At 46.4% G+C, this 17,306-nt stretch overlaps 1 protein-coding gene across 1 annotated transcript in view; it reads left to right on the top strand.

Annotated features, from left to right (window-relative positions):
* HAAO (3-hydroxyanthranilate 3,4-dioxygenase) overlaps nucleotides 1-8,240 on the top strand; it is a 75,975-nt gene extending 67,735 nt beyond the window's left edge. The window contains exon 10 of the mRNA XM_068279710.1: nucleotides 8,073-8,240. Within this exon, the coding sequence (XP_068135811.1) occupies nucleotides 8,073-8,151 (79 nt within the window). The 3' untranslated portion in view covers nucleotides 8,152-8,240. The remainder of the gene's footprint in view (nucleotides 1-8,072) is intronic.
* Nucleotides 8,241-17,306: the final 9,066 nt, after the last annotated feature.

The raw sequence follows: 17,306 nt of genomic DNA, 5'->3' as shown, positions 1-17,306 counted from the left end.
GTTGACAGCCCTGCATTAGGGACTTAGGGGACATATGAGGGTTAATTTAGTGTGTGTACAGGTATCCCCTGATATCACCTAAAGATGCAACACGATGGATATTTAGCAACAACGCCTGAGCCTCGGACTTAACCTCACCCTTCCCGCCAAAAGCCGCTCCATTGTCCGCCGAACTGTTATCCCTCCTCTGCTACCATAGCAACAGCATGCGGCTCTGAAGCATCTGTACAGCACTCAGTCCCGAACTGTCACCCAAGAGATTGAGTCCCAATTCCTGCAAACAACAGTAAGGCGGGGTTCACACTTGTTAAAAATCACGTGTGTTTTGCGAATGCGCGAAAATACATTTGCCGCACATCTAATAAAAGTCAATGGAGAATCGCACATATGCTAAAAATTGAAAACTTGCTTTTTCTATTTCACATGTGTGAAAAAAAAAACCTCTTACTTCTTGCAGCATAAATTTGCATTTTCCCACTGGCTTTCAATATCTGCTGTAAAAAAAAAAAAAAAGCATGAAAAAACACAAATGCAAATAGTGACCGGAAACACGTGTATGTAAAATGCTGCTGAAAATCGCAGAGATAAGTGTTAACCCTCCCTAATTAAGTTTGTTTGAGCAGCTTTAGTGTGTGACAGCTACTCAGGAATACAATGGAAGTGACAGTGGCATAGCTGCAATTCATGCGTAGCCCCACCTCCCCCCCCCCCCCCCCAGCAAAACTTTAGGGTCCCCCCAATGTTCCCTTGCCTCCCCTTCTTATCCCTTATGTCCTGTGGGCCCATCTCAGAAGGGTCATAAAACAAGTGTTCTAGACTTTTTGATGCCCGAGGCAAACTTGTGAAGATGCCCCCCCCTGATTTGGAATGATCGCTCAGCACCTGGCAATTTACTCTGCTTCATTTAAAGAGAGTCTGAAGCGAGAATAAATCTCGCTTCAGACCTCATAGATAGCAGGGGCATGTGTGCCCCTGCTAAACCGCCGCTATCGCGGCGCTAAACGGGGGTCCCTTCACCCCCAAATCCCCTCGGTGCAGCGGGGGAGCGCTTCCTGGTTGGGGCAGGGCTAACCGCCGCAGCCCTCCCCCACGTGCGTCTGTCAGCGCGTATCTCCGCCTCTCCCCCGCCCCTCTCAGTCTTCCTTCACTGAGAGGGGCGGGGGAGAGGCGGCGATGTGCCGCTGATAGACGCGACTGGAGGCAGGGCTGCAGCCGTTAGCCCTGCCTCCACGAACGACCAACTCTACGACCAACTATTGCGGGGGTGGGTTTGGGGGTGAAAGGACCCCCGTTTAGCGGCGCGATAGCGGCGGTTTAGCAGGGGCACACATGCCCCTGCTAACTATGAGCTCTGAAGCGAGATTTATTCTCGCTTCAGAGTCTCTTTAAAGCAGAACTGAAAGGTCTTAAAAAATTAAGAGTTTCAGTTTCCTGAGGCTTCTGGCAGCACCCTGCAGCCGCCCTGTGCCCACGCCGTCACATAACGATCCTCTGTTCCCCCATCATGGCTTACTTTTATTCTCGTAGTGGAGGCCGACTTTTAAGTGGACCTCCACTGGGTCCTAGCCAAGCGTATCCTTGTACGCGTTCCCGTGGCCAGGAGTGTCCTGCGCAGGCGTAGTATGAGAAAATCTCTACTGCACCTGTGGACACTTACTGCACGAAGTGAAAGTAAGGCGCGGCATGGGAACGAAAGATCGGTATGTCACGGTGCGGGCACAGGGCGGCTGCAGGGGGCTGGCAGAAGCCCCAGGTAAGTGAAACTCTTTTTGTTTTTGAAGACCTTTCAGTTCCGATTTAATGTTCTCACATGACATGCTGCAGCTCAACCCAATAGCACACTGGCTGGCTGTGAGTCTGTGACAAACAAGCTGCTCACCCTCAGCCACTCCATTCCTCCTCAGTCAGGACAGCAGTGCCACCTCCTCCCTTCTGCTGTGCAAGTCAAATGAAATGTGGCTGATCTCCTGCCTCCCCCCTCCTCACTCACTGTCAGACTCCTTACACAGCACAACAAGCTGCTTTTCCCCAATGCTGCTCTCCTGCCTCCCTCCTCCTCACTCACTGTCAGGTTCCTCACACAGCACAACAAGCTGCTTTTCCCCCCTCCTCACTCACTGTCAGACTCCTCACACAGCACAACAAGCTGCTTTTCCCCAATGATGCTCTCCTGCCTCCCCCCTCCTCACTCACTGTCAGACTCCTCACACAGCACAACAAGCTGCTTTTCCCCAATGATGCTCTCCTGCCTCCCCCCTCCTCACTCACTGTCAGACTCCTCACACAGCACAACAAGCTGCTTTTCCCCAATGATGACTCCTTCCCCTTGCTCTCATCTCGCTTCTCCTCCTACTATTACTGCATGCTGCTAGTGTAAACACAGTACAAACATGCTGCCCCTGTAATCTCTGCACCTGATGCAAATGTTTCGCCTTGCTTCATGAGAGAACCGGCCCTGATCATGATCTTCACACTCATACCACAAAAACACCTGATCTGAAGTATAAGTCCCCGTATTAGAAGAAGGGAAGGTTAATAGATAGGAACCCCCACAGCTCTGCCCCCCCCCCCCCCCCCCTCTGCAGTTTCCAGGATTGCTCCCATCTAGCTACGACTATGGAAACTGGTACCCAGCTAACTTACAACTAATGGCTGATGCCCTATTTGTGTCTTTCCTCCTCTGTCTATTCTCACACAGTTGTCAAAAATAGTGCACTGCAAATCTCAAGATTTCCCCAGACAAGAGATATCTGTACCCAAAAGTTCTTATTTTGGCAGCAGGAGGCTGATATTGGGTGTTATCAAAGATCCCATCAGACCCCCAGGAGCTGAACAGTCTCAAAAGGCTTCTCACATTAGACAGGTAGAGGTTTCACTACTGACCAGCAGATGGCGCTGCAGATTTATTCTAGAATTAAAGAAAACCTGAAGCAAAAATGAAAGTATGATATAATGAATTGTATGTGCAGTACAGCTAAGGAATAGAACATTGGAAGCAAAGAAAAGAGAGTCTAATGATGTCCAGTACAGAAAGAGGTAAACTTCATTTGCTATCTATGCAAAAAAGCTTCTCTGAGCTACTGGACCCACTGGGTCGAATACAGTCATGTTTTCTGAAGCACTTAAAGGGAAGGTTCAGGGAGGGTGGGTAAAAAATAAAAATCAAATTCCACTTACCTGGGGCTTCCTCCAGCCCGTGGCAGGCAGGAGGTGCCCTCGCCGCCGCTCCGCAGGCTCCCGGTGGTCTCCGGTGGCACGCCCGACCTGGCCAGGCCGGCTGCCAGGTCGGGCTCTTCTGCGCTCCAAGGCCCGGAACTTCTGCGTCCCACGCCGGCGCGCTGACGTCATCGGACGTCCTCCGGGCTCTACTGCGCATGCGCAGAACTACTGCGCATGCGCAGTAGAGCACGGAGGACGTCCGATGACGTCAGAGCGCCGGCGTGGGACGCAGAAGTTCCGGGCCTTGGAGCGCAGAAGAGCCCGACCTGGCAGCCGGCCTGGCCAGGTCGGGCGCGCCACCGGAGACCACCGGGAGCCTGCGGAGCGGCGGCGAGGGCACCTCCTGCCTGCCACGGGCTGGAGGAAGCCCCAGGTAAGTGGAATTTGATTTTTATTTTTTGCCCACCCTCCCTGAACCTTCCCTTTAAAGGAGACGACCTGCAATAAAAGATTTATACATACCTGGGGCTTACTCCAGCCCCATCCGCATGGATCGCGCCCACGCTGCCGTTCTCAGTCTTCCCGTAGCTCCGATACCGGGTCCCGTAACTTCAGTCAGTCGCGGTCAGTCTGCGCAAGAGAAGTGCGCCCTCTACGTATCTCTCGGGCAGCAGACTGGCCGTGACTGTCTAAAGTTATGGGATCCGGTACCGGAGCAGGAGAAGACTGAGGACGACGGTGTGGGAGTGATCCGTGCACTTTGGGCTGGAGGAAGGAGGTGTTTTCTCCTGCCTATCAACTTCAATCAGGCCTGGTCCGCCCATGATGCCAAGTGAGGCGACTTCCTCAGGCGGCAGAAGTCAGGGGGCGACACCAGGCAGAAACAGGAACTGAAGAGAGTGCCTGGCTAACCTATACTGGGGACAACTGTACCTAGCTACCAACACGGGGGGCACCTATACCTGGCTACCTACCTAGTGCGCAGTGCAGGCTAGACATGATTTGTGAAGGGCTCCTCCCCCTGTTGAATTCTGCAAAGCTGTTCTGTGCTTCACCCTTCAAGTGCTAGGCGTTGATGCAATACACTGTATTGAATACAGCATCTGTATTGGTTACCTCAGCACAGGGCTGTTTCTTGGGCAGGGTGACTGCCCTGGGCACAGTCCAGCAAGTAAAACAAGGGGGGAGCATGCAGCAGGACATAACCGCTAGAAGCTGGTGACGCACGGTGCAGCCAAATGGAAGAAGAAAGAAGATTACCAGCGCGATCACCTTCCTTGTCTCCTCCTGGGCTGCCTGCATCTGACGTCAAGTCATTATCACGTCACCACCGCGTGATGACACCTGATGTCCTGTAGCGGTACTGCAGGCTGTCAGTGCTCGGCGCCAATGGAGGAGTCGGCTTTCCGGGCTCTCTTCACCTGTGTGTTCTCCTGGTCCCTGCTTCCTCCTTGATGAGCGGCTGGTCACTAGGAAGTAGGCAGATCTACTTGTGACCTGTGGCTGTGTGACTGTCCCTAAAGAGTAAGGCTTCGCGAGTCCACAGGGGTGGGGAGGAAGGGGACACAATTTTTACACCCTCGCCCTGGGTGCAATTTAGCCTGGAAACTGGCCTGCCTCAGCAACAGAAATTTCCCTCACAGGGCTGGGGCACACCGAGCGGGTTTTCAGGCGTTTTTGCAGCCCCTTGCGGCTGCGGATACGCTAGGGTAATGTATTTCAATGGGGGTGTGCACACCAGAGCGGGAGGCGTTTTGCAGAAAAAAATCCTCCCGGGGTGAGGCATTTTTTGGATTGTGGAGGCGTTTCTGCCTCAATGTTAAGTATAGGAAAAACGCAAACCGCTCTGAAAAGCAGCAGATCAGAGCAGTTTGCCAGGCGGTTTTGTTACAGAAGCTGTTCAGTAACAGCTTTACTGTAAGAGTGGGTCCACACTAGACCCGGTTGCAGGACGGACACTGCAGTCCGGATCAGGGGAAGTACCCACCGTACTGCAAACTGATGAAAGTGCATCAGTTTTGCATCAGTTTCCGTTCAGGTTTTTCCCTGACAGAAAACGTCTCCATCATTAGGAAGGAGTGGGAGGATTTTTTTGGGCCAATCATAAAGCTCAGGCTATCCGTTTTAACATCCGTTTTTTGCCTGTGGAGCTGGAGATGCGTTTTCTCATTACTTTCACTACCCCTGCGTGTATCCGTGGTCCTGATCCATTGCGTGAAAATGCAGCAGATCCGGACCTTCCGTTCAGGTTTGGAAAACTGATCCCCGCAAACACAGACGGATCAGTTTTTTACTTGGGTGAGGCTGGCTGCTATTTTCAACATTAGTATCCGGGACTCCGTTTTTCATCAGGTTTGAAAAACGCAGCCACGGATACGTTTCCGGACCTAGTGTGGACTGGCTCTAACAATATATGAGATATGCTACACTGAAATCTGCAGCAGCAATCCGCAAAACGCTAGCAAAACGCCTCAGAAAAATAAAAAAAAAGCGTTCATTAGGCCTCTTGCACACTGCAAGCGATTCCGATTTTAGATTCCGCTTTTTAATCAGTTTTTACATCCGATTCAGATTCCGATTTGCAGTGTGCAGGGAGCAAACTGCAAATCGGAATCTGAATCGGATGTAAAAACTGATTAAAAAGCGGAATCTGAATCGGAATCGCTTGCAGTGTGCAAGAGGCCTAAATCTGCTAGCATTTTTTGGATCTGCTAGCGGGTTTTGGTGTGCATCGTGCCACACTCACACACTGCTCTGTCTGAGAGACCTTCCTAACTCTTCCTATTTAAAGAGACACTGAAGCGGAAAAAAAATGATGATATTATGATTTGTATGTGTAGTACAGCTAAGAAATAAAACATTAAAGGGAAGGTCCAAGCAAAAAAAAAAAATGAGTTTCACTTACCTGGGGCTTCTACCAGCTCCATGTAGCCATCCTGTGCCCTCGTAGTCACTCACTGCTGCTCCAGTCCCCCGCTGGCAGCTTTCTGACCTCGGAGGTCAGGGCCACATTGCATACATTTTTACGCATTCCAGCTAGTGCAGGAACAAAAATGTACGCGTTGCACCACTAACGCGTAAAAATGTATGTGTTAATGTTCCTGCACTAGCAGGAATGTGTAAAAATGTACGCAATTCGGCCCTGACCTCCGAGGTCAGAAAGCTGCCAGTGGGGGACTGGAGCAGCAATGAGTGACTACGAGGGCACAGGATGGCTGCATGGGGCTGGTAGAAGCCCCAGGTAAGTGAAACTCATTTTTTTTTTTGCTTGGACCTTCCCTTTAAGATCAGATACATCAGTCTAATTGTTTCCAGTACAGGAAGAGTTGAGAAACTCCAGTTGTTATCTCTATGCAAACAAGCCATTAAGCTCTCCGACTAAGTTAGTCGTGGGGAGGGCTGTCTTCTGACTTATTATCTCAACTGTAAGTAAACTGTTTACTTTTTCTCTGCTAGAGGAGAGGTCATTACTTCACAGACTGCTCTGAAAGACTCATTTTGAATGCTGAGTGTTGTGTAATCTGCACATATTAGAGAATGATGCAATGTTAGAAAAAACACCATATACCTGAAAATAAAAGTATGAGAATATTTTCTTTGCTGCTAATCTTCTAGTAATTATTCATAGTACACAACCAATTCACTATATCATATATTTTTTTTCGCTTCAGTGTCTCTTTAAGAACAGTTTCAGGAGAAATCGGCACTATTTAGTGATTTCTTGAGATGTCTGAGACAGTTCTGCACGGATTTCTAAAAACCTGCCAATATTTTCTCTCTTTCACTCTTGATAAATATGTTTATTGTGCTGCTTCAGGCTGAGATAGCAAATAGATAATCCAGGATTCTTAGCTGCAAAAGTCTTGTCTCACTACAGAAAAGGTAACATTTGGGAAGACTTGCTAAGCTATCAGACAATATATTTAGGTCTGGCCCTGCTTGCTTCAAAGTCCAAATTAATGTTCTGAATCAGATTGTTTTCAAGATAGTCAGTCTTCTGAGTTTTGCAGTAAAAGTCATGCTGGGAGCCAATTCATAAGTATCTAAATGGTTCGGTGCACATTACAGTAATGAAATGCCTGTTCTGTGTGCTGGCATTGTTGTGCAGATGCTATAGTTTTCAACAGGAGCCCCTCCTTGCCCCAAGTCTATTGATCTCCACTCTCCCTCCATTCTAGAATGCAGCTAGCCACCAGGGGGCACTGCAGGTATTCATCAATCATGAGATGGTTGGCTGGTGCACACTATGCGTTTTTGGTAGCGTTTTCAAAACCCTGTGAAAACGCTTGGCTAATGTATCTCAATGGGATGGTGCACACCAGCGGTTTGAGGTTTTTAGCAAACCGTAAACGTGGGTCCTGCAGCATTTTTGCGGTTTGCAGAAGCGTTTCTGCCTCAATGTAAAGTATAGGAAAAGCTCAAACCGCTCTGGAAAACGCTAGATCAGAGCGGTTTTCCAGGCGTTTTTGTTACAGAAGCTGTTCAGTTACAGCTTTACTGTAACAAAATATGAAATCTGCTACACAAAAACGCTCCAGAAAATGCTAGGCATGTTTAGAAAACGTCTCTAAACATGCCTAAAATCGCTCTAAAAATCTGCTTCAAAAACCTCTAGCGGCAGCAGATCTGCTAGAGGTTTTTGGTGTGCACTGGGCATCAGTTCAGGTGTCCTTTAATTGCATATTGGCCAGTTTCTGCAAAACAAATTTCAAACACTGTGGATTTTGCTCCTGTGCTATGTGCTGAGCTACTCTCTTTTATTGTCATCAGTAATCTCTAACATAAAGTCTAAGAACAGTGTAGAGTAGGTATTCTGCTGGAGGCGGGAGGCTGGTTGGCAGGACGCTGATTTCTTATGTAATGTATATTCTCCAGCATGATCTGTAGTGATGTTGTCTTGCTGCTTGGAACAGGTTTCTATGGAAGAGACAGATGGGGAGTATCGCCTTCTACATGAGCCAAGATCCGACTCGCAGGAAGAGATGTAATTAATAATTTGATCACTGCGGATCCAGAAGACAGCAGCTGCATTTCCATCACGGCTCGGGTCCTGCTGAACATGAATAAATCTGATAACTGATCATGTCTTGCTTTCATTCTCTTCTGTCCTGGATCTGAGGTCCATCATACAATAGAGATAATGTCCCAGCTGTGAGCGTAACATGCGCACAGCGTGCCGATCAGTCCGCCAGCAAGGCTTTCGCCCCTAGTGCAATTTTCAATGCATTAAAGCACACCCGAGGTGAAAATAAACTAATAAAATAAATAATTGTATCTATCTTCCTCCTAAAAATGACTTTTTAAGATATTTCCCAGTTTTATTTTATGTTTAAATCTACTTTGTAAAGATGCACTATGGTGAAAAATTTTAAAATTTCACCACTGAGGGGTTTTACCCCTTGAACACCAGAGCAATTTGCACCTTTCAGCGCTCCATCCATTCATTCATCTATAACTTTATAATTACTTATCACAATGAAATTAACTATATCTTGTTTTTTTCGCCACCAATTAGGCTTTCTTTAGGTGGGACATTATGCCAAGAATTATTTTATTCTAAATGTGTTTTAATCGGAAAATAGGAAAAAATGTGGGAAAAAATATTATTTTTCAGTTTTCGGCCATTATAGTTTTTAAATAATGTATGCTACTGTCATTAAAACCCATGAAATGCATTTGCCCATTTGTCCCCGTTATAAAACCGTTTAAATCATGTCCCTATTACAATGTTTGGCGCCAATATTTTATTTGGAAATAAAGGTGCATTTTTTCAGTTTTGCGTCCATCCCTAATTACAAGCCCGTAGTTTATAAAGTAACAGTGTTATACCCTCTTAACATAAATATTTTAAAAGTTCAGTCCCTAAGGTAACTATTTATGTTTTTGTTTTTTTTTTATTGTATTTTCTTTTTTAAATTACAAAAAAAAATAAAAATTGGGGAGTGTGGGAGGTAATGAGTTAATTTATTGTATAATACAATATATTTGTATGTGTAAAATGCTTTAGGGTGTAGTTTACTATTTGGACACAAGATGGCCACAGTGAGTCTGTTTCCATGCGACCTGTAAGCGTTCAGAAGGACGCTTACAGGAAGCAGTAGGAGGCTGGGAGAATCACAATGATCTTTCTAATAGAAGCAGCGGATCATTGCGGGGGCTTAGATCAACGAACGGGAATGGATTTTTCCGTTCATTGATCTCCATGCGAGCGGGCGGCGGCATGCACGAGCGGCGGGTGCGCGCGCACGAGCGGCGGGAGCGCGGACAGCGGCGGTAGCGTGGAAGGTACGGATTTCTCCGTCCCTGGTTTTTTAGGGGGGAAAAAAGGGACGGAGAAATTCGTACCGCCGGGGGTAAAGTGGTTAAAGTATGTGCAAACATATAAAAATAAGAAGTATGTTTTTTCCAGAGTAAAATGAGCCATAAATTACTTTTCTCCTATGTTGCTGTCACTTACAGTAGGTAGTAGAAATCTGACAGAAGTGACAGGTTTTGGACTAGTCCATCTCTTCATAGGGGATTCTCAGCAAGAATTTTATACTTTATAAAGATATTCCCTAAAAAGCATTTATACAAATGCTGGCCAGCTTCCCTGCTCGCTACACCGTTTTTTGGCAGTTGGACAGAGCAACTGCCATTCACTAAGTAGATTTGACAATAAATAAATCCCAGAGAATCCCCATGAATGAGTTTTCTCGGATAGTGGTATTCGGATTTTAAAAAATATCCGAATTCCTTTTCAAAGTTCGGATAGTGGAAATAGTTCGGATTATCTGGGTAGTTCGGATATCCAAATATTGGATGAGCAGCACTGTGCAGGGTAAATCCAAAAAAACGGCTCACCCTGCTCCTTCAAAAGTTACTATTCACCCTCCAGCCTGCCACTCTCATGCTGGGTACACACGATGAGATTTCCCGCTCGATTCGCGGTTCGATTCGATTATTTCAAACATGCTCGATCGGATTTCGATCGTTTTTGCCGTCGATTTTGCATACTTAACGTGAAAAAAACGATCGAAATCCAATCGAGCATGTTTGAAATAATCGAATCGAACCGTTCGATCCAGCGAATCGAGCAGGAAATCTCAACGTGTGTACCCAGCATCACTCTAGGGTAAGATGTAATTATAATGCTTTTATAGTACCTTGGGCTGGCTCTGTCTTTTGATGGCCATAGCTCAATTCACATTACAGCCCATGGCGGCGCCTTAAAAAGGTGAAACTAATATATGAAATGGGTGTTTTGGATGAATTAATGAATTCGCTGATTTGCGTCTGACACTTTCAGCCTAGAATATTGAACATTTTCACAATATTCTAATGGGCTGAGATTTTGATTTTGGGGTTTTCATAAGTGGCCCCGCTTATGAAAACCCCCAAAATCAAAATCTCAGACCATTAGAATATCTAAACTGTTGTAGACTTTTTGCCGCCTGAGGAAAACTTATCAAGATGCTGCGCCCCCCCCCCCCCCCCGATAGGTAGTATAATTGCCCCCAGTATAGGGAGGGGGTCGGACCCCCCCCCCCCCCCCTCCTCACCTGGGTCCCCCGGTCTGCGCTCACCCTCCAGCTATTAGCGCAGTGTACAATCAGGCAGCGGGCGGGGAAACGGTGACTCGCCTCCTTACGTTTCAGTGCTGCATTCCACCGCTCGTCACTTAATGCAATGCTGTCCACTGGACAGTACAGTGGGCGGCCTTGCAGGAACTGACGGGCAGTGGAACGCAGTGCTGGAACGTAAGGAGGTGAGTCACCGCTTCCCCTGTACCCTGTGCTAATAGCTGGAGGGGGGAGCGCAGACCGGGGGACCCAGGTGAGGAGGGGGGGTCCAATCCCCCTCCCCACCGCTGTGCCTGCTGCCTGCTACTTAGTTAATGATAAATACCATTGTAAAAACAGACGGGAGATAATACCGTTAAAAACTGTTACATAATTCAACAATACAGCTTAGCCCATCCCTACTCTCACACAGAACCATCCCCTGGTGTTGCCTAAAACTAACAACTCCCCTGGTGGCGCCTAACCCTAACCACCCCCCGGTGGTGCCTAACCCTATCCACTCCCTCTGCAGAAACACCCTTTTACACATAGAAACGATAACATCGTTGATAACGTAAAATCTGTACATATAAACAAAATAATATGACAACAACTATAATGTTGCAAGCTTCTAAAACGATAGCATACTTCAAAAACTCTATTGTTCTAATGTCGTTAACGATATTTATCACGGTGCCCTTTTTTCTGCTCTTTTTGCCCTATTAACGATAATTGCATTAGAGTCTATGGCGGCGCCCTCAGCCGGCGCTACTGGTGTTCATTACCAGCATAGCACCAATGAAAAGCTAATAAGATGGATGAAGAAGGGTCTCTAGTGGGCCCCTCTGGCCCAAGGGCCCCTGCGCGGTTTCAACCTTTGCATTATTGCTACGCCAATGCCTACGCTACTACAGGCACCCTCTACCTTCACCCCCTGCAGTTGGGAATTAGATTTTCACTTACAAGAAAAGTTGTGTGCCGGTCTCTTTCTTCTTACGCTGGTAATTAGAAGAGTGTATTCGCTGATCACAGTTCATAAGACATCCCGGCAGTGAGTCAGCATAAAATCCAATGTACTTGCCAATTTTTAAAACATCTTCGCATCCATTTCCAAATACCCCGAGGTTCTGTCTAATTAATACAAGATTAATTAACTCACATCTTAAAATAAAAGGCAGAAGCTGTGCATCAGAAGGAAGGAGCGGTGGATGTTATTACAGTCAGAGCCGTGGTGCTCATATCAATGATTATATTTCATACATAAAGAATTTTACAGCTGACATCCTTTTTTCCATCTCTACTGAAAACGTATGATTGAAGTGTTGGCGTACTCCTACATAAGTGTGATTAAATCCTCAGTTCAGGCAGAGATTTATACTCATCTCCTACAACGTTGTTTTGTTTTAATGGTGCATAAAATTAAACAAGACAAAACTACACGAACCTACCTGATTTTCATAAACTAAATTGCACCTGCTCAAACCCAGCCAGCCTTAAAGAGAAAACGTTAACCAAGAAGTGAACTTCATCCCAATCAGTAGCTGATACCCCCTTTTCCACGAGAAAACTTTTCCTTTTCACAAACGGATCATCAGGGGGTTCTGTATGGCTGATATTGTGGTGAGACCCTCCCACAGTGTGATGTCAGGACCATGGTCCTGACTGTTTCCTGTCTGTGGACCTCGTTGCATTGTGGGAAATAGCTGTTTACAGCTGTTTCCAACTGCTAAAAAAGCAAGCAGCATCTCCTACCACTTAAATCACCTGCCAGCAGTAGAAATGTCACCATGTGATAAATGTCAGAATGTAAATCAGGTAGAGGAAAGATTTTACAACGGGCAAACACTGACTAAATCATTTATACATAATTATTGTAAAAATGAAGCACTTTTTTTATTACATTTTTTTCACGTTAACCACTCCCATGGGTGTAAAGAGTGTAAAGTAATTGCTCAAACAGCCGAAACTACACCTTCCTAATGACTGCTAGCCTATAGTGGCCACAAGGCCTGGTCCGCCCATGATGCCAAGTGAGGCGACTTCCTCAAGCGGCAGAAGTCTAGGGCAGCACCAGGCAGAAACAGGAAGTGAAGAGAGTGCCTGGTCAACCTATACTGGGGGCAACTTTACCTGGCCAACCTATACTGGGGACAACTGTACCTAGCTACCAACACATGGGGCACCTATACCTGGCTACCTACCTATTCTGAGAGTGTTTTTTGGGGGCTCACCGCAGCTATAACGTGCGGTGCAAATTGCCGGGTGCTGTAGGATCATTCCAATTCAGGTTGGGGGGGGGGGGGGACGCATCCTCACAAGTTTGCCTCGGGCAGCAAAAAGTCTGGAACCAGCCCTGGCAGGGTCACGAAGGGCTAAGTATTACTTCTAACTGTGGGGAACTGTAAGGGGGCACAAAGGCTGCCTAATATAATACTATTATCTGGGGGTATGATGAGGGGCCACAAAGGGTAACTTATATTTCTACTGGGGAGGGGGGTTAATTCGGGAACCTCAAAACCACCTAATACCATATGGGGAAGTTGATGATGGGCACAAAAACTACCTAATAGTATCTCATGGGGGGGAGGGGCACAAAGGCTATATAACAATTTTTGTTTGTGGGGGATGGGGGAGACAGGGGCCCAACAATTACTTACTATGTTCCTGAAGAGGGGGCATAACTATAATCCACGAGTTCCCCCAGTAAAACTTCGATTGATGCCCCCCAATTGTCTTTCCCTTGCCTACCCTTGGTAACCCTAACCGCCTGGGGGCCCGCCTTGCAAGAGTTACAAAACAGGTGTGGCCACCATGATTCTTCACACCCATTATCAAGTGTAGCCACAAAAACTCCTGATCCACAGGATGGACCCCTTTATCGGAAGGGGAATGAGGTAGTAGTTGGAGCTCCCCTACGCCTCTGCTTCCCCTATATTTACAATCCTGCCCCTGAGTGTTGAGTAGGTGAGCAGGATATGGTAGCAGGTGAAGGAAGTGCATGCCTTGGAGTGCATATCCTGTCATGACAACTTCCTGTGCTGGAGTTCTGTGGAGGAAGAACAGTGGCTTGGCAGAGTCGTCTCTCTCATACGTCTCTCTCATACGTCTCTCTTTTACGCCGTATCCTTCAAGTTCTTGCAAGATGTTATTATTCAGGCACTGGAATCACGACCTCAGACACTTATCACCAAGCATCATTCTGAAACTGAAACATAGTGATAATAATAATAATAAATAATAATGAGCTCAGATTACCACAGAATGGAGAAACTCAAGCTGTGGTAATTGTGTGGATAAGCTACGTCAATGCCTCAGTGCAGAATACTCTTTTCACGTCAGTCTATTTATCTGTCTCACAGTTTCTCTGTCTCCCCCACTGTGTCCATAAGTTTGATGCATTGATAGCAATCGTGGTCTGCTACACATGGAAGAGGGAATATTTTACCTGTGCATGGAGCAGGGGCGTAGCAATAGGGGGAGAGGTTGAGACTGCATCGGGGCCCTCCCTCAACTACAGTATTAGCTCTCTATTGGTCCTGTGCTCATAATAATCACTTCTATAGATACTTTGAATATTGGTAATCATTAACAAGCTGCTCCCCACCCCCTTCTTGCACCTCTGACACTGTAGTTGCCATTGGCAGGTTTTGGTGCGCCGTATCAATTGTTATGTATAGAGTGCTTGGGGGGCCCCAATGTAAAACTTGCATCGGGGCGGACAGCTCCTTAGCTATGCCACTGGCATGGAGTGATGAGGGGCTGCTGTCCATGAGGTCTCTGTACATGGAATAAGGACTTGTGAAGGCTGGCGAAGGAGGGAGAGGGGAGAATAGATAAACTCTCCAGTACAGCTAACTTTAAAGAGAAACATGTAGATTTAGTGAAAATAACATAATGAATAAAATTGCTTATAACTGTATATACTCGCATATAAGCCTAACTGTTCAGCACAAAAATTGTGCTGAAAAGTTACCCCCTCGGCTTATATGGGAGTCAGTGGAGCAGAATGGATGGTGGAGCAGGTTTTGTTACTGGCAGAGGAGTGTAAGGATTGTGCACTAGTGATCCTGCTCTTGCCAGCCGGCTCCCTGCTGTGTCTGTGCCCCGCATCCCTTGCACCATGGGGTCCCCTGGTGTGTGGAGCAGAGGGTGCAATGATCAGTGATCTTCCTGTGTGACTCTCGCTGTCTCATATCTATGACGCCATCTAGTGGTGTTTTGAGACACAGCTGTATCATCCTTGTGACACACCTGGCTATGGGAAAGGGGTCTGACTTGTACTGGGGGCACATCTGGCTACTATGGAGGGGGCTATACTGGGGAGGGGGCGTATGCGCGAGTCGATCACTTTTTCCTGGTTTCTGAGGGAAAAGAGGGTACCTCGGCTTAGGTAGGCTTATATGCGAGTATATACGGTATTTGTTTTTACAATATTCATTTATAAATGATTCAGGGCCCGTTTCCACAATCGCGAATCTGCATGCGTTTCCTGCATGCAGATTCGCATAGCCAATACAAGTGAATGGGCCTTTTTCCACTTGTCAGTTTTCCTGAGCGTTTTCTGTGCAGGATTTTTCTGCACGGCAGAGCCCTCAGAATTCGCCTGCGTGTGGAATGCATGTGAATCGCCGCTAATGTATTTAATAGGGAAATCGCCTGCGGCTTTGGTATGCAAATTTTCATTCGAATTCGCATGGAAATCAATGGAAAAGCACACCGTCACTGCCATGGTTAAATTCGCATACAGCGTCATCTCGCATGAAAATTCACATACACCCGCATGCGAAATTCGCATCCGCATGCGAATTTTTACCGCGGCGATTCGCACCGCACAAGTGGAAACGGGACCTTAGTGTTTGCCCCTTGCAAAATCTCTACCTCTACCTGATTTACATTCTGAAATCTATCACTGGTGGTGACATCTTTAGTTCTGCCAGGTGATCCACACAGAATGTTTGTTACTGAGAGTTCTGTGCACAGAGGTAGATATTGCTTGCATGGCAGTTGGAAAAAGCTGTTATTTCCCATAATGCAACAAGCTTCACAGTACCTAGGTCCTAACATTATTATTATTATTAGTATTCATTTATAAAGCATCAACATATTCCGTGGTGCTGTACAAACTCGGAAAACAACAAGGGGTACATAATTATACAGACAATGATAAACATCAAATATGGACAGTGTTACAAAATACAGAACTAGTGATTACATTGACAGATGTAACATGATAAATAAAATGTATAACAGAGTGTAAGCTAAGAAATGACGTATAAAATCCAAGACACAGAAGGGGGACATCACACTGTGGGAGGGGTTTCCTAGGGGGGGGGGGCATCCTAAACAGATACTGGACGCAACAGGGCTCAGGGCGGGCGTAAAGGAGCAGTCGCCAAATACAAGGGAGCGCGTAAGTTAGAAGGGCGTAAGTTAGAAGAGCATGCTAGTCCGTAGCGTGCGCTGAGGATTATTACTCGCGCTGCTCAAACTAAGCTGCGCTGCTTTTGCAGCTTAGTGAATGAAGACCAAAGATCGTAAAATATTGGTATTTTAAGGACCACTACTGCTAAAAATTGTAAAGTTTAAAATGCATGTGAACAGATACAGATGAGAAGTATGTTTCTTCCAGAGTAAAATGGGCCATAAATTACTTTTCTCCTATGTTGCTGTCACTTACAGTAGGTAGTAGAAATTAGACAGAAGCGACAGGTTTTGGACTAGTCCATCTCCTCATGGGGAATTCTCAGGGGTTTGTTTAGTTTCCAAAGCGCTTAGTGAATGGCAGTTGCTCTGTCCAACTGCCAAAAAAAACTGTGCAGTGAGCACGGAAGCTGGCCAGCATCACTGTATAAAATCCTTTTCAGAGAATGTTTTTATAAAGAATAAAAACTTTGCTGAGAATCCTCCATGAGGAGATGGGTCTGTCCGATTTCTACCACTACCTAATGTAAGTGACAGCAACATAGGAGAAAAGTATTTATTTATTTATAGCTAATTTTACTCTGGAAGAAACGCACTTCTTATTTGTATTTGTTTACATGTACTGTATATTCTGGCGTATAAGACTACTTTTTAACCCTTGAAAATCTTCTGAAAAGTCAGGGGTCGTCTTAGGGCCTGTACACACTGAAAAACGCAGGCAAAAACGCAACGCAAGCGCAGCAGTGTGTACAGGCCCTTATACCCCGGGTGTCATTGTTGCCGGTTGATACCTATGCCCTATCCTGTTACCGACTTTCAGATCTCACTGCTTAGGACTGTAGTGAAACAGCACAGGCGCACACGTGTGAGATCTGAGAGGCAGAGAAGGAGGTAATTAGGATACGAGGGCGGGGCCAGAAGGGTGAAAGAGGCGTGTTTTATGGGCACAGCGCGATCTATTCTTCCATACCGCTCTGATAAACAGGGAGACAAGTAGAGCTGACCAATCCAATTAGGGAGAGGGACAGTTGACCAAATCAAGCAGTCAGTCGCCTATATACTGTTATATACTGGGTGCCACATACAGTACAGCACCAGAATCTGTTCATACATAGAACCAGTATATTATATTTGTTTAATTTTTATTTGGTGTGCGTTGAAAGAGGGGTAGTCTTATACGACAAG

This window comes from Hyperolius riggenbachi, chromosome 4, assembly GCF_040937935.1.
Source record: "Hyperolius riggenbachi isolate aHypRig1 chromosome 4, aHypRig1.pri, whole genome shotgun sequence".
Classification (NCBI taxonomy): domain Eukaryota; kingdom Metazoa; phylum Chordata; class Amphibia; order Anura; family Hyperoliidae; genus Hyperolius; species Hyperolius riggenbachi.
The sequence above is the reverse complement of the archived record's forward strand: the minus strand, read 5'-3'. Positions and strand labels throughout refer to the sequence as shown.